The 18,318-nt window shown below is 42.6% G+C and overlaps 1 protein-coding gene across 4 annotated transcripts in view; it reads right to left on the bottom strand.

Annotated features, from left to right (window-relative positions):
• Positions 1-13,325: 13,325 nt before the first annotated feature.
• SMAD5 (SMAD family member 5) overlaps positions 13,326-18,318 on the bottom strand; it is a 49,565-nt gene continuing 44,572 nt past the window's right edge. For all 4 annotated transcript variants that reach the window (XM_077768676.1, XM_077768679.1, XM_077768678.1 and 1 more), the window contains 2 exons: positions 16,154-16,410; positions 13,326-14,790 (listed from right to left, as the gene is read on the bottom strand). In XM_077768676.1, the coding sequence (XP_077624802.1) occupies positions 14,647-14,790; positions 16,154-16,410 (401 nt within the window). In that variant the 3' untranslated portion in view covers positions 13,326-14,646. The remainder of the gene's footprint in view (positions 14,791-16,153; positions 16,411-18,318) is intronic.

Below are 18,318 nucleotides of genomic sequence, written 5' to 3'. Positions count from 1 at the left end.
GTGGTGGCTGGGGGGGGAGCCAGGGCCGGCTGGCGCAGTGTCCGGGTCTCACCCCGGCCGCGGGTAGGAGCGGGGCAGGGCAGCGAGCCTGGCGCCAGGGGTCGCTGGCCCCTGGGAACGCCGCCCCCTGACCCAACGACCCCTTCCGACCTCGAGCGGCAAGCCGGGCGTAAAGGGAGTCAGAGGCGTTCGCAGGCTGCGTAGGGGCCCGAACCCAGAAGCCGCAGGTTTCCAAGGTTCTGATCCCCTGGAGGAGTCTTTCTCCCCCCTCCCTCCGGACAGCGGGTCTAGCAGGGGTGCCTTCCTGAAAGACCGCGCGCCAGCCCAGACACAGGAGCCTCCCCCGCCGCCTGCTGACTCCCTTACTTTGCACACGAAGGGGCAGGCATGGCTCGGCGAGGGCACTACTAGCCAGAAGCTGGCCCGGTAGCTGTCTTCCCGCCGCTGCTACCGCCTCTTCCACTCCTTGGCACCGAGGATCCCGGTCTCCCGAGAACCCGAGACTGAACTCAGCCGAACTTGGAAATGATGGCCTTTGGGGGCTGCGTCCTCTCAGGGAAGTGAGGGGATGCTGAGTTTAAGTAGGTCCCGCTCGGGTCCAAGGGCTCAGTTTTCTTTGAGGGCACGGGAGGGTTAGCCGGTCTAGAGGTACTGGGTCGCACCTGCAGCACCCTGTGGTTGGGGATCCGCGTCCCGCACCTCCAGGGACCGCATTTGTACAATAAAACTTCACCGAACTGGACCCAGTGCTGAGAACGCTCTGGTCATTGGTCGCGCCGCTTTGGAAAGGGGGTTAAGGAAGGGCAGCAGGGCTGACAGGCCACCCGCAGCCTCAGTCTGCCTCCTACTTCGCCCTGAGCCACGTAGGTTTTAATACTTCCTCCTCTCTAGCGTTTCCTCAGCGTCAATCAGGTAGTTGTTCTGGGAAGTGTTTTCAGAGCCCTCAAAAAAAAAAAAAAAAAAAAAAAAAGAGGACTTGCTGCCTTATCTGCAGGAAAAATTCCCAGTAAAGGCTTCAAGGAGCCCTTCTCTACAGGGCAGTTGCTTGCACTTGGCCCTCTCCTTTGCTCTCAGAGTCTCTTGGGTCCGAAGCCCTCCAAGAGCCAGGTGTAGACCAGAGCCATGTGATGATGGAAGGGCCTGAGGGTCCTGCCCTGGGATCAGCTCCTGGGATCAGCTCTGCCCTGGGATGCCTGCTCACGGCTTCTTCCCACAGTAGGCAGAGGCCTGTGCTGGAGAACACGGGGCAGGGGTGGCAAATGGATGAATAGTACCAGCTATGGGGGAGCTGATTAGAAAGACCCTGAGAAGGAACAGAAAGATTTGTGATAACCTTGGCCATTTTCAAAGTTAACCTAACTCTAGGGAGTCTACTTTATGGGGGTTTAAATAGTTTCAGGCGTTACCCGGCTCAGTAGGGCACTAGAGCTTAGAGAATGTTTCACTAAAAATAGATGTGGTAGATTATCCAATTCAGTAGTGCCAAACCATTTGCGGGGTCACTCAGGTTTTGAGAATCTGAAGAATGCTAGGATGTTGCATCAGGCAAAATGCAGACAGGCACACAATTGTGCAAGCCTTTAGTGAGGGATGCCTAAGGACTCAAGTGAGGCAGGGGGAAAGATCTGCCCGGGCTGGAGTCTTGGGCCAGGGCTCCCCACCACTGTTCCACCGCGGCCAGTGAGCGCCCAAGCTTCCCTCCCGGCCCCATCCAGGAAGCAGGACACATGAGCTGTAGACAAGGTCTCACCTTGGCCTGGATTAACCACATCTTGGAATGCTAACCCCAACCAACCCCTAATGGTGCTAATTCTGTGAAAACCTCACAGAACATCTTGGCCAGGTCTTTGGAAATGTAGCCAAACCTGCCCAGCCTACAGTAATGTAACCCAGCTAATCTGCATGACCCTTGGTGGCAGAGACAATTAAATGGAATAAATGTAAGGAATATGAGAGCCCCTGGCTGGTGTCATGAAGTAGTGTGCTGCTGATAAGAGGGACCCTTTTTCAGCTGTGATGTAGGCGACTGGGAGGGGTAGGAGGCCGTAAAGAGACAGAGTACTCCTTCTCCACATCTCCCCATGGGTAGATCTAAAGGCAGTATGCAAAGTAGTCGGAGCACAAGTTCTGGAGTATGACTGGCGTTACAGCCCAGCCCCAATGCTCCCTGGCTGTGCGACTCCACGCACGTCATTTAATCTATTTCAGCCTGGTTCCTCATCTGTGAAATGGGTATTCTTTCACCTAGCTCTGCAGGGTTGAAAGTGAAACGTGGTAACAAACGTGAACACGCTAGCTAGCATCCAAATGTTAGCTCTTATTCTAACTGAGCCGTAGGCTTGAGGCAGCAGTGCCGAAAGTTGAACCTAACCCTAAAACAGGATGTGCTCTCACTAGGGCTCACTATCTACTGTGACCACAAACCAGTGCAAAGGCCAGTCCTTGCAGGTAAAATGTGAGCGGATGACTGACTTAGAGGTTGCCTAAGGTTCCTGGGCCAGCGTCAGCTAAAGCCAGAGAGATCCCAGGAGGCTCTTGGGATCCCTTGATACACTACAGGCCCAAGGCCTCAAAAGGTTAAAGCTGAGAAGGGCTAAGGAAGATGGGGACAGCTTGGAAAGCATCTGTGTGTCTGCTGCCTTGCCCTGGTTTCGGCCACCTAAACCAATGGTCTGGCCACTTCAACTCCACAGGTACTTTTTTTTTTTTTTAATGTTTATTTTTGAGAGAAAGCGAGCAAGAGCATAATTAGGGGAGGCACAGAGGGAGAGGAAGACACAGAATCTGAAGCAGACTCCAGGCTCTGAGCTGTCAGCACAGAGCCTGATGTGGGGCTCAGACCCACAGACTCACGAGATCATGACCTGAGCCAAAGTCGGACGCTTAACCGACTGAGCCACCCAAGCGCCCCACACAGATACTTTTAAAATAAACTCTTAGGTAATTAGGCCTATGTAGAGATCGAATCTAGGCACCGGGCAGGATTGGTGAGAGGGCCTGGACTGGGCCTCTTCTTTTGCCAGCACTGTGTCCCTGAATAATTTCATTCCCTTCCCTAGCGTTAGATTGGTTGAGCAGTAATGGGCCTTTCTCATGCTGGACCTAGCCCCACATTCTCCCAGAAAAGCAGGGATGTGGCTGAGCTCATGTCTGCCGCTGCTGATATGCAGGGTAAGTGGACTGCAATGTGGCAATGGGACATATAGATGGGTATCAGGGGGTGAGTCTGCACACACACAGCCTTCTGCCCTTTGCTCTCCCACCAGGCCCACGAAGCCCCGGAGCCACCTCTGGAGAGCTGGAGCTGGCAGGCTACAAACACAGCAGGACCCCTGACAAGCATTTGGACTGCTTTGCCCTTAACCAGCCACTGGGAGCAGACAAGGGGGCTGAGCACATGTTTCTGATGGGGGCTTAGGGGGTGGCTGGGTGGTTGCAGGTGACAGGAACCAGGGAGAAGCAGCATAGGGTGGTGACTGAGAGCCTTAGCCTTGGCACTAGGTACTGGCCTTGACTATCCGCGCTATGCCTGGATCATGTTTCTGGATTTCTGGGAGCCCCACTTTCCTCACCTGTAAAATGGACATAATAATAGTACCTGCCCCACAGGAGTTTCAACATCGCGTGAGACATCGTAGGTAACGTGTTCAGCTCATGTTTGACATGTAGTAAGTGCTCTGAATGGGAGCTATTCTTATTATTAACCAGGATGACCATTTCAGAAGTGTTTGCAGCAGCACTAACAGCAAATGTGCTTCCTCGGTGGCTTGAAGTTCTTCTTCAAAAGGTGCCAAACGGTAAAGAAGCCTGCCCCGTTCCGGCAGGGGTGCCCAGAGTCGGAGGGCAGCTGTCCCGGGTCATTTCTCTCTCTGCACATTCTCACTAAACTAGCTCATCCACTCTTGTGGCTTCAGGTGCTTTTCAAATGACTCATTCCAGACCTTATCCCTGAGCCCATTTGATTATCTCCATTTGGATAGCTCATAGGGAGCCTCAAGCTCTAAAACTCATCATCTTTCTATAAACATCAGACCTTCCTTCAGTCTTCTCCATCTCAGTAAATTGCACCACCACCTGGTTGCCCGAAGTGAAAGCCACAGTGGTCCTTCTTGATCCCAAACTCTTCATCTTCCCACATGCAATCCATCATCTTCCAGATACCAGTCTACTCCATCTAATTCCGTCCATTTCCACCATCGCCACCCAAATTCAAAGCCCAACATTCATTTTTTCTTTCTCTCCAATCAGAGGAATGTCAGAACCCAATATCTGGCTTGGGCCCCAGCTTATACCCCCATGGCTTCTCCTCGCCCTCAGGATTTAAGATAACGCCCTAATCTTGGCCTATAAGACCCAGCACCATCTGCCCCCCACCATCCACTCCAGCCTCATTTCCTCACCGTCTTTTGTACTTTTAATCCCTAGGGTCTCCCCTCCCCCATCTGGCTAATGCCTCCTCATCCTCCAGGTGTAAGTTAAATCTCTCTCCTTCAAAAGGACTTGCCTGAGTTCTCAGAGAAGATCACTTTCCTTCATTCATAGCCCCCGGTCAGCTCCCTTATTACGGGTATTAAATAGCTGTGTAATTCGGAGCCTCATGCCTCTCTCCCTACTACCATGTAAGCTGTATGAGGTCAGGGACAGCATGTGCCCAGGTCACTGCTGCCTTCCCAATGCCTAGCATAGTGGTACACAAAAATGGGCACTGAGTCTTTGTTGAATGAAGTATAATGGAAAGACAGAGCTAGAAGTTGAAGGTAAATTTGCCTGTGGGTTCTTCACCTGAACTCTTTGCCTTTGACTTTCTGCCTTAAACTAAACTTGCATCAGATACAATATTGAGTTGAACTCTCCTTATTGATTGGCCCTTCAAGTGGCCAGTTTCCTGGAGGTGGTAATTCACAAAATTGTTAGCAACTGATATTTCCTGTCTCCATCTATGTAACACTATAGTTATTATTGGCTCTCCCGCAGAGACTAAGAACATGCAATTTAAGTTTGTACACTTAGCTATTTCTGCCTGAATCACTCATTTCCCTGAAGGGAAGCGGAGAGCTACTTTGTAGTATCATTCATGCTTTCTGGATTGTCTTGACTAAGAATGGATTAAATCGCTGCTTCACACATGGACTTCCTCACCTCTTCCTGAACTTTATCAAAGATTTCTTTCTCAATGAGACCTTCCCTGGATCCTTGGTCTAAGACCTCAACTATCTTCTACCTCTAACCCTTGATGTTTCCAAGCCCCCTTTCCTCCATTGTTTCCTTAGAACTTCCCACTGCTCTCACTCTACATGTTATTGTTCTTGTTTTGTGTCTCCATCAACCAGAATGAAGAACCCTGAAGGAAAGAACTTTGGTTTTATTCAGTTTACCCTATACCTGACATCAAATATTAGTCAAATGAATGAGCAAACCACCTGGTTAAGTGCTCTAGACCAGAAAGAAACTACAGNATAAAAAAAAAAAAAAAAAAAAAAAAAGGAGCAGAGTCTTTTTCTTAAAATCTCCTTCATTCTTCATTTCTGCTGCTTCTCCACCTTCCAAACTGATCCGATAACCCTAACCAGATAGGGGTCAAAATCACTCAACCATGTTACAGCTTTGCCTTCCATGAAGACAGCGGGCTCTCTTGCTACAACAAGCGAGTTCTACTGCACTGGCTGGTGTAAAGTTCGCCTGGTAGTAAGCACTCCGGGAGGATCTGGTGAGAGGGAGCGAATGAGCAAGTACTATGTATAGTCTGAACTGTCATAACAAAGGACAACCCCCACTTCCAAGTTTCTTTTTCACTTAACTTTCCAGGAGAACAGGTCTGTCATCCTCACCCCTTGGCTTCCGTGTCCATCTCAAGGTGGATTCACTACTTCCTGCCACCGTATCTGCATCCTAGCCACTGGGAAGGCGAAAGGGCCAAGAACATTCCCCTTGAGAGCAATGCCCTGAATGGCACCTATTTCTGCCCCTATCCTTGGTCATGTGACCATCAGCTGGCTGAAAGGGAGGCTGGGAAGTGTGGTATGCAGCTGGACACAGGTGTTCCATAATTAAGGATGGGGAGGATGGGTACTGGTTAACTTCCAGCAGTTTATTAAACAGACAATAAAAGGAAAGCACCTTTGTTTTCATATGAAGATCCTTGCAGTCTATTTATATGTAACTAGCTGTTTGTATTCACCACCTTCACCCCCACTGCTCTAATTTGGCTGAAGCAAATTCTGTAAAATTAAAAGAATTTTATGTGAAGAAAATGCCATCAGGGAGTGCTTATTATTAATCTTACTAACAGATGTTGGGATAGCCCTTCAAGTTCCTCTGTGCTTTTTTGCCCCCTACAATCCCACATACACTCTTCAGCAAAACTAATCTTGTATTCAGAAGTAAAAATACGGTCACCATGCTCTGTCTCTCACAGCTGTTACTTGTGGCACCCAACCCAAACGCAGTTAAAGGTCGGTACCTCATGCACAACTGGGGGTGTGATTATGAGATCAAACCAGGGTGCTAAAATCAGGCTACAGGGTTCTTAACACTGCCACACTCACTCACAAGCTATGAAATGTAAAAGTACTTTTTGGTTCTTTTCTCTGGTCAAACACATCAAGTAAACTGTACGCTTCGACTTTGTCTGGGAAAATATTAAATGCCAAGAGGGTAAATCTCCAATTAACAGGATTAATTCTGTAGTTTCTCTAACCAACAATTCTGGGAACCTGATAACTTTGGGGCAAAGATCTCAAAGTTCAAGGACAAAGAACAGATTTTGGTCTTCTAATTTCTGAGTTGAGTCTCCCCCTTTCGTCTTCCATGAGGCATGCAATAAAGAGATCTGATATTCAGGGGTGCCTGGGTGGCTCAGTTGGCTCAGGTCATGATCTCACAGTTCTGTTGAGTTTGAGCTCTGCATCGAGCTCTGTGCTGTTAGCACAGAGCCCATTTCAGATCCTCTGTTCCTTTCTCTCCGCCCCTCCCCCACTTGTACGCACACTCTACCTCCTCAAAAATAACACTTAAAAACATTTAATTGCAAAACAGACATCTGATACTTAGTGCTGAGCCATAAACCATTCAGTTAAGAACTATCATATTACCTAATTTAAAAGTGAATTCCAGTATAAGAAATCATTATCTGACTCCATGTTCTCATTCATTTCTCGAATACTGGAGTGCTTACAATTTATCAAGCACTGCTCTAACAGTGGGGACACAGGCCTGGCCTCAGAAAGCTTCCATTCCCATGAGATGAGACAGTCTATAAACAGGGTAAAGAAATAAAATTGACAGTATGTTAGATGGCGACAGACGCAACAAATGAAAAACTTGTTTTCTCCCAAACTACCAAGGTCTTATCTTCCTTCTTTCTGAGAAGCTGCTTCGATTACTCCCAATTGCCTTTGTCACTTCAGCAACATCATTAAAATACCTGGATAGCTAGGCTTGGGGCTGTACATTCTGGAAACAGTCTGCCATTCAATAAAAGAAGATAGTTAAGAGAGGACAATATTCTCTTGGGTATATCAAATCCAAGAAACACTCTCGAACCAATTTCTCTGAGAATTCTTTCAAAAAAGCAGCCTAGCCCCATTCACAATCAGCTACATTTTTGCCGAAGAAAGGAAAGGACCCAATGGAGGGTGGCTACCCCAAAAGGTTAGAAGAGTACACATGCTACAACACGTATATGCATACCAGTTAGCTATTGGCTTGAGGTTTTTTAATCCTTTTCTGTACTGTTAAAACTCTTGACATGTGGCTCAGATAAAAGTAGTATTGAAAATGAAGTAACATTTGGGGTGCCTGGGTGGCTCAGTCGGTTAAGTGTCCGACTTTGGCTCAAGTCATGATCTCACGGTTTGTGGGTTCGAGCCCTGCATCGGGCTCTGTGCTGACAGCTAGCTCAGAGCCTGGAGCCTGCTTCCGATTCTTTGTCTCCTTCTCTCTTTGCCCCTCCCCCACTCATACCCTTCCTCTCTCTCTCAAAAATAAACATTAAATTTTTTTAAAAAAATAAAATAAACCAAAATAAAATGAAGTAACATTAGGTGAGGTTTTTATTGGATAGGGAAAGGGGTAAGAGATTAAAACAAAAGTATGAGGATGCTTTCAAAACAGATCTCTGAATACGAAAACACTGTCTCAGGAACCGCCTCTCACAGAAATTTTACACACATGCAGGTGATACGATATGGATAATCAGAGTCCTGGCCACCAAGCTACATGCCCCTTCCACCTCCCATCCCACATACCCTACAACAGGGATGGTTACAAACACAGCAAACAACTCTCCTTTTTATACCTTCCCTATAGTCCCCCCTCTTCTTGAAACTACAACCACACAGTGATTTAGATCAAAAGAACACACCTTTTTTAAAAATCAAATCTATATTAGTGACAGTCTTACAAATTCAACAAATACACAGCAATACTTACCAAGTTATATTGAGGAACTTTAAAAAAAAAATGCTTCCTTCTTTGAACCACATATGCTCCAGAGCTCTAAATAAGTACTTTCTCATAAGCTTGCCCTCGCCTACTGACAGCCTTCTTATGAATATGTATAAAATCGGAACTGCATCAGTACTGTGGTAAAGTGGAAGAGTATTAGCTACTGAGTGTCATATCTGAAGGAAAAATGAAGCAGTTGTCACAGCTGATCCCCTCATCACCTGAACTGTTTGGGCTGCAGCAATCTGAAAACTAATTATCTTAAAGCGGAGAGAAGCCAACACCTCTTGCTGTTCAGGGAAATCGTATGTCATAACTAATGTTTTTAAAAATGCTTAAAAAAAATGTTTCTAACACGGCCACTGAAATCACTACTGTATACCTCACACTTAAAATAAAGAGGCGTAAGGAACTGATTCGCAGAAACGGATTCTTTTGATGAAGGCTTTTCTCCAAAGAGAAAAATAAGAGCTTTTATATTTACTCTTTGGGGTTAAAATGTTTAGTTTGGGTTTTTCTCCTCTTCCCTTTCTAATTAGAAGGGGTCTGCATTTCTCCTATCTACAACACCGTGGTGGTAAGAGTATGTACTCGGTGGGACTAATAAAACTAATCTGTGATTTAAAAAACAAAAAATTTTTTAAAGGAGAAAATAAAAACAAAGTTAACTGGCAAGGTGGATAATCAAGGGTTGATCTACTGAAGTCAAGCAGCATCAGAAATAATTCCTGTCAAAGAATGCAAGAGATAATAAGAATAAAAATATGAGTTCTGATGTGCCAGGCATTGTTCTAAGTACTTTATTTGTATTCCTTTATTTACTCAATCCCAAAATGCTATATACTTTCACTTTACAGATCAGGAAACTGAGGCAGAGAGTGGTTAAGCAGCTTGCCTAAAGGCACACAGCTAACAGAACTACGAGGCCCAGGACTCGCACAGAGGCAGGCAGAACCCAGAGCCACTAGGCTTCCTCCCAATCATGCACTCAGGACTGCTCATTTACAGATAGATCCAGAGAAGGGAGATTAGCGGTTAAACTAAAATACCCCAGACTCTAGATCTAAGTACTTTCTCAAAATCCAACTAAACTACACTAAACTAAGAGAAACACATCAGCTCTCTTACAAACAGAATGGAAAAACACCATCATTCCGAGCAAACCTCCCACTGAGTAGGAAGGCATGGGGTACCCACTTCCTACTGCCAGCGCACACGTCCAGATAACACAGCCGATCACAGCAGCTGGTCATTTCATCTCTCTGTTAGAAGTCCACTAAGTGAAAGATGTTAGGTCAAAAGAGAGTACCAAAAAAACCCCCAAACACACTAACCAACAAACAAAAAGACCAAACAGACAACATTAAACAGGTTTTGAGATTTATTAAAATAAAGTATTAGCAAACAATATGCAAAATCAAAGTTCTTAAGAGTTATGGCTTTGAAGAAGCACAATATAGTAAAACCTAATACATTTTTATAAGTATCAAAAAGGTAACAGAATTGAAGCATGTTGCCAGAATTTCATTTTCTACAACAGAAACAGAAGCAGAACAGGAAGCGGACCTATAGTGCAGCCATTGGTTTGGTCTTTATCATCTGCATAGGAGTATCTTTTTAAGAGAAGATGGGCAGTATGTACATAAAAACATCCAGTTTTCATGATTACAGTCCAATTTTCAAATAAGTGATCTTTAAAAATGCAATTTTAACCAACCAGATTAAGGAGAAAATCGCCTGCCCAACTATTAGCTTCAAGAGTCCCTACATATAAAATACTTCATGAATAAATCAAAGCAACATTATCTCCAATGATATTAGAAGGGAAGATCTGACTCTAAAAAACCTCTTCTTTTATAAGGAAGGTGGGTTGGTTTGGCCTCACTGTAGTTTTATTACAGTTAATACCAGCTAGTATCAAGAAGGTACTACATGTTAATGGAAGGCAAGAATCTAACTGTACACAAAATTCTGAACTTTTTAGTAACAGTATCTTCAAATAAATCCTTAAAGGACAATGGTTTATGATGACTGCTAACAATTTTAAGAACTGAAGTACCTAGATGAGAACCATGCACACCTTTTTCACTCTGCCATGAATGACCGAAGAATCCTGCTCTGAGGCTGGATCTTTTCACCAAAACATCCCATCATTTGTTTTACAGAAACTGCTATCAGCAAATATATCACACGCTCTTACTTTAAAAAAAAAAAAAAATTGCTATGTAAAATACCTCTCATTGGTTTTTGTAAACCATCCAATTTTAGGGTAACACTTCAGTTGTAACACAGGTGTAGTTTAGAAGGTTAAGTCTGTATTAGGAACAATCCAATAGAACCAAGGCTTGATAAATACTGTTACCTCTTGTAATTAGGAAATGCTAACCTGTAACCCAGTAAATTCCAAAGAATTGTCCAAGCTTCTGTCCAGCAGGCAAAGTGTGTATGCATAAGAAACGCTTTGAATTGTCACTTTCCACACATGCATCTTCTGTGAGAAGAACACCTCTCCCAAATCCCACCTCTATCAAGGAGGGATATGCTGCTGCTCTGGAGGAAACAGGCCCCAAATATGAGAGTGCCCCCCATAGAGCTGCCCTAGTTAGTATCTGAAGAGCCCACCCGCAAATAATGTTTAGGAAAACTCCCTCCCATAAAAATCACCAAACATGCCTGAAACCATCATGCTATCTACTACCTTAAAAGATCCTTGCTTATCTAGCTGATGGGTATACATACTGAGGACACATAGTTACATTCCGACCTGAGAGAGTAAACAAGGATTTAAGCAATACAACAAAGAAGGGCTCTGATCCTCTTAAAAGCTAACAGATCCAAAACTGAAGTCATCATTGGAAGGTGAATTATCAAAAGAGTCTTCCTTCTTCAGCAAGTATAAAAGACATTAACATATTCAGTGGGGAATGTGTTCAAAGGAACACTGAGCAATCACAAAGAATATAAAGAAATGGATTCAAGCTGGCACATGAGCTGTTTTCCAGGACAGCAGTACAGTACTTAAACAGGTTCTGTCGGACTTTTTTGGAGGTTCTCTGTTACCGGTAGGATTTCATATTCTGTACAAACTTTCTCCTTCAACAGAAAACCATTACAGGAGAACTGCACAGGTACCAAGAGCCCTAGTTCTCATCTTGACAAGAGATTTCAGATCCGAACACTCTTGATCATTTTACATCTTACAAGGATATCTTACTCTCAACTGTTAGGAAAAGTATCAAGTAGCTACATCCTCTTTCTAGACTATTAGGTATAGCTCACTGAACTACCTAGGAATCTTACTGTGGATTTCAACTAAGAAATCCAGCCAATTCTCTTACCACAGGTCCCTTACCTAAGAATAAAGTGTGAAAAATGATTTATATTCTGATGTATATACTTGACATTTTGATTGATGTCTTCTTTAATCTCTAAAGAAAAAGTGTTAGCTTCAGAAGATCAATAACATGCCTAATAGTTTACAGTCTACACCATAAGCCAGGCAATACCATACAGACCATAATACTGTATTATACAAACACGCTGATCAAATGCAACTGTTTTTGCAAGCATCTTTTTCTTGGATTAATTCATTACTCACATGAGTTTCCATTGTATTTCTCTTTCTGCATTTACCAAACTGGTTGTAATTTTATGATTCCCAGACTCTACTCCTTTCAGCTCGCATATATTAGTATGAAATGTGATTGCTGTAGCAGTGCTGATGTTTTCATAAATTTGAGCATAAACCATTCCAAAGATTTAAAAATTTTAAAGATTTTAACAATGTAAAACTGTAATTTTCTGAAATGGTTTCTTTCAGAAGTGTCTTCATTGGTCAGAATTTCTAGTTTTTAAAATCTTACTGGCAATTTTTAATTCCCGTTCATGGATTGGGGGCACCCTCGGGAATTATTGAAGCAACTACACAGAATAAAAATTTCAGTTAAAATCCAGGGTATATGGTTTATAAGTTTTAGGGAAGACCACAGGCTTCTCTGTTTCCATGGAACTCTTAACGGTCAATAGCTTCAGTACTGACCTTCTTGAGATACAACTCCTTAAGAAAAACACAGGAAAGAACAATCACATAAAATCCTGACAATTCTAAAGACTGTAACAGGAATAAAAACAATTTTTAATTAACTCAATCGAAACCATCAGTGAAACAATTCAATAGTATGCACCTGTTCAAGTCCACAGACGTTGATGACATGTATCTGTCATTCAACCTGGGTAGTTTCCTCCTACACATTTGCCCCAAAGATTATGCCACAAGCCTGGGAAATCAAAGAACAATGTAAATAGCTAGGTTCTAACACTAGGCACATAATTTTCTTTCATGTGGCGGACGGACGTGTGGAAGATGAAGAATGCGTGTCATGGAAAGCTTACTTCTGTTTAAGGTTCAGGCGGCTGTGACAAAGTATCCTTTCACACAGCAAAGGACTGTGACCTGAAACATATGGCACTTCATCTGACAGAACTAAACCATCCACTGGCTGCACTTCGTAAGAGCAATGAATAATGTTACAGAAAAAAGGAATCACATTCTCCTCTCCTCAAGAAATGCAGAAAGGGCAAAGTAGAAAGTCAAACCAAACTAGCACTTTAAATAGAAGACTGACGCGGCTCCATATACTTTGAAAAGGCACCAGAAAATAGCTTTCTCTGATAGGTAAATTAGGTCACTTGTTTTTCAAAATGATGTCTCTGTTCTCACGCCATAACCAAGTGCCTATCTGGCTGCTCTCTGGAAAAAGAGGTTAAAAGTCTTTTACCCAAAGCCTTCAAGCATGACTGACTGAACAGAGAGTTTATAGAGTTTTCATGTCTTTCCTCTCAGAGGACTGTGTTCTGGGAGATTAGCATCCACAGAAGNCAGGACATACATGGGAACTGAGAGAGCAGTCTGCATTCTCGGATAGGGTAATATTTCAAAATCAACTATCTCAACAACCACTGCTTATTCATCCAAGTACCAGACCAGCAGCCTTGACCCGGGGCCAGACTGAAGAGGCTGGAAGTCCTTTCCTTGCTTGGGGCGACTGACGCCAGTAAGAGCAACGGGAGGAGAGTATGATTTTCCAAAACGAGCGACACACAGAGAGTGGGAGGGAATTAGAAAGGCACCTTAAATCGGAGCTACAGAATAACAGTCTTATAATCTAGGTCAAAAATACAAAAAAGGTAGAAAAAGTCTAACTTCCTACACCTGTCATCTATAAACCGCAGTGTCTGTTAATACAAAAGGGGCACCAGGGAAGTAAGGCTGAGCATCTACGTCCAAGTCACTTGAGTGTGTTTCATAAAAGGTTACACTAAAAACTGTCACCCATCAAAGTGCAAAATAAGAGACTAATGCATATGTCAAAATTAGAGTTCTTGCAACAGTGGCCAAAAGGAGCCAAGCTGAACAAGTCCGCGCATGCACCGTCACTAGCTATGAAGTAGTACTCGGGACAGACTCAGAGTAAGTGACATATACTAGAGATCTGTTGTTTACAATAATTTTTTTTTTTTAAAAGGAAATGTTTTATAAAAGATATACTGAATGAAGCCACAACAGACTGACACACACTTAGCTGTAATAAATGTACATTTTATGACACCATCTAGAAAACTATCACTTTGCTTTTACTGAACACTACTTGTTAGAGCAGTGCATAGTGTTCCTTCAAATAAAAAAAATTGTTTTATAGTTTCTTTTCAGCTCCTACCATATGCTTTCAGAAAACAACGAACTACACTTTCACTTTCTTAACATTGGTAAGATAAAGAAACTGGAAAAAGTACAGCTCCTATAGGGTTAAAAGGGAAGAATTTTCACCGTGTATCTTCTTTTCCTATTATAATTTTTCATCACGTGATGCACTAATTTTTCCAGGAAACTGAACAAACAACAAGTTGTTGGGACAGTAAGGCAGAATTGTTCTTCCAGTTTAAGATCAATGCCAAACTTGTGAGCTGGGGTACCACAGTTCTACTGTGCATTTTTCACAACACTTTTGAGAGTTAACATGAACACGAATAACAAACAAATGTAGATTCATCACAAAATACAAATGTATTGGTCACAATTATGTAGAAAAAAAATAAGCTGTAATATCTGTTTTCCATGTAAGCTCACAGTATCTGTACTGAAAGTTTCCCTAAAATTAAAACAAGTCCACTAATAATATAATTGAAAAGACTATTTCTGCACTATGAGACGGAAGATATGGGGTTCAGAGGGGAGCCCATCTGAGTAAGGACTTTATCCAGCCACTGAAGAGGCCCATGAAGATGAATCTCAATCCAACATGGGGTGCTGGTAACATCCTGCCGGTGATATTCTGCTCCCCAGCCCTAAGAGAACAAAAAGATATCATAGCAAATTCCTCCTTAAACTGTAAACCAGTCTAAACCAATTTTAACATACTAACAGAGAGTTACTTCAGCAAAAGAGATGGCAAAACCAATCTGAGGATACACCATGGAATTTAAAGCAACACAGAGTTGCAGAGCTTTCTGCAAGAGATAGGATTCCTTTAATAGAAACTCTTAGAGCAAAATAGGTTCTAGAATTTTTTTTTTAAGTTTAGAAAGTTAATACAGTACAATAACTCACAATTAAAACATTAGTATTTCTGCTATGAGATACATTCTCACTTAATGAGATAAACAAAACTTACAGTCTCATGTTTGTTCACATCAGATTTTGTTATGAAAAAGTTTTTGGTTTTAGGTTTGTTTGTTTTTTTAAGCTCTCAGTTAAGGCACTGTAGATCTGATTGATGCATGCAAGTGTAATTAAAGTAGCTGGGATGAAGGAAGCTGGAACATTTTAACCTAAGGCTCTAGATAAAGATGAAAATATAATTGTGTTCACTTTAATTTGCCTGTATTTACCAAGCTCTCTGCTTTACAGCTTCAAGTAGTGCTGGCACAGATAAATTCGGCTCTGTGGGGGGAGGGGGTGGAGTAGAGATTAAATATACAGAAGTTAGGTTTCCATGGAGGGCGGGCTGCTGATAAAGTGATGCACAGAACAGACCTATTGCAAAGCAGCAAGGAAACACTGGACCTCGCATCTGAATGCCAGAAAGAAAAGCCCACACATAGTATTTCACCTATGCTCTTGGGCTTAATCCTTAAGGACCAAGTGGATATAGCACAGGATGCTTAAATATATCAACTAAAGTCTTCCCTAATTTTACTCATGAACCATCATCTTTGTAATGCCAATAAAATCAGGCCAAAAGCAAATGATAAATCTGAAAAGTTCTCTCAACTTTGCAAATCCTTAATAAGAGAGGTTAAATATATAGAAGATTAATATCAGTATTCTGAAGAATTTTTTAAGTCACTCCACTGGGATCTAATAATAATTGAAACTGCGGAGGCTAAGGAACTTTAAAAGCAATTTTAATGTGAGATGCGTTCTACCAATTTAACTTTAACTGAAATTCTTTATAAGTTCAGCCCCTATTCAATACCAAAATCAGTATCAGTATTATGCATTTTATAACGTCTGGATTATAAAATTAAAACTTGGACCTATCGTGTGGTTAAAGCTATAAACTCAACATCACTTAAAAACCTATTAAGTCAAGTAAAAAGTAAATCCCACCTTTCAATGAAGAAAGACTTTTTAAAATCATAACCTATAGAAATATGATCTACATATTTACAGTGACTCAAATTAAGCTCCAGCTTCCAACCCACTCACCTTGACAAAACTCATTCGAATGGTACACATTTTGGTGAGCTCATAGACCGCCTCAAACCCATGGTTGACAGACTGAGCCAGAAGCTGAGCAAATTCTTGGTTGTTAAAGATTTTGAGGCTGCAACTGCTGGGGATCTTACAGACAGTGGTAGGATGAAAGCCGTGATGGAAGTTGCAGTTCCTGCTCTGTACAAATATGCTGCTGTCACTGAGGCACTCCGCGTACACCTCTCCTCCGACGTAGTACAGATGGACACCTTAAAAACACGAGCATTCCAGGACTCACCTTCATAAAGCAGTATAATGAAACCAAAGAGGCCGGAGGAGGTGCCACCAAGAACACCCCCTCATCCCTAGCAACCACCCACAAGTCTGGCAGCAGAAGCTACCACTAGAGGGCCTACGCTGCCGAAGGTAACAGGAGGTCAATGTCTGCTCAAATTCTACAGTGGTCCTCAAACAGCTAAGACTTAAGCCTCAGGCTGCCAGCTTATTACATTTATCAGTTCTTAGGTTGTCTTCTCTTGGCCAACAATCCCTTGTTAGCTCTATGAGAGAAAGCGAGGGCACAAAGACAAATAAGGCACCTATGAGGAGTCCTCTCAAAGGAATACGGGCGCTATTAACTATCACAAAGAGTCAACTGGCAGAGTGTTTTGCACCCTTTCACTACTAGAGAGTACAGCAGAATGCAAAGACTCTAAGTCCCCTCTGCTGTCAGCACAGAGCCCACTTGGGGTCCTCTGTCCCGCTTTCTCTGGGCCCCACCCCTGCTCATTCTCTTTTTTCCTTTTCAAAATAAATGTAGAAAAGAAAAGAAAAAAGAGAGAAGAGAAGAGAAGAGAAGAGAAGAGAAGAGAAAAAAGAAAAAAGAAAAAAGAAAAAAGAAAAAAGAAAAAAGAAAAAGAAGAGAAGAGAAGAGAAGAGAAGAGAAGAGAAGAGAAGAGAAGAGAAGAGAAGAGAAGAGAAGAGAAGAGAAAAGATCCTACCTAAGTCACATATGTAATTTCAGGTCACAGGAAGGGGTTTTAAACAGATTTATTTTACCTCCCCTAAGACGACTGTTTTTGCTATTTAAAAATATATACGTAAGTAAAATATAAATACAGTTTCAATATTAAAACCTCAATCATGTAAAGCTAAGATTTCCAACTTTTCACTACCGCAAACAGTGCCAAAAATTCCATCTTTGTACATACACACGCCCTACACATGTGAGTCCCAGACCTGTATACAAATAGCCGTGTTTTGTTTCTGAGCATAGAGGAAGGGGTCCTAGAACTGGGTACTAGAAAAAAAGGGAAAACAGATTCTAGAATTAAGAGTTCGCCAAGTAGATTTCTCTTAAATTACTCTAGTGTGGTGGGGAAACCAGCACACCAGAAAGGAGGCATTTCACCTGCAACAGTGCGCCAAGCTGGCAAAGGAGTCAAAAGAGAATGGACACTTTCAACTGATTTCTGGCCATAGTATTTTGCTGAATCTCTTCTATAAAAAATCACTTTACAACGATAATTACGTATGCCCTGTCCTAACTTGGACTAAGACTTTCTTAAGTCAAAGAAGCAAAAAACAGCAAGTGGTAAAAACTACACTTCTTAGGAGACGGCAGTGCACTCTACCTGGGATAGGTTTCCTTCCTGGCCACTTGATGCATGAGACTCTGACCTTTTCCTGAGATGTAGAAAGTTCCTTGTTTGTTGTGGCAACTGTCTTGCAGGATGAAATATAAATAAAACCTTGTTACCTGAATTTAAAAGGCAGGAAGGGTGGTGGTGAAGCCACTGGAAACTTGTATCATTCCAACTGGATTTCCTACCTGTAACCGGGCTCCTCCAACGTAAGAGAAATTCTTACAAGGCACTTCAACTCAAAATACTCCACAAATACCTCAATTAATCAATTCTACTCTCCTGCCAGCACTCATATATTCACAAGTATTTGCTGTGTATTTACTATGAGCCAGGCACTGCTGAAAATAATGCTGTGAACAATGCATGTTTCCCTAAAACTTACATTCCAATCAGAAGACACTCAAAAATAAATACAGAAATAATATGATTTCAGATCCTAAGTGCTAAGAAATAAAACTAAGGAAAGGAGGACTGATTAGGTCTTAATACACTGGCCAGCATAACCTGAGGGCACTGCCCATGCTCTAGGCT

Source organism: Crocuta crocuta, unplaced genomic scaffold (assembly GCF_008692635.1).
Source record: "Crocuta crocuta isolate KB4526 unplaced genomic scaffold, BGI_CrCroc_1.0 scaffold64, whole genome shotgun sequence".
Taxonomy (NCBI): domain Eukaryota; kingdom Metazoa; phylum Chordata; class Mammalia; order Carnivora; family Hyaenidae; genus Crocuta; species Crocuta crocuta.
Note: the sequence above shows the minus strand (reverse complement) of the source record. Positions and strands in the feature narration are given on the sequence as shown.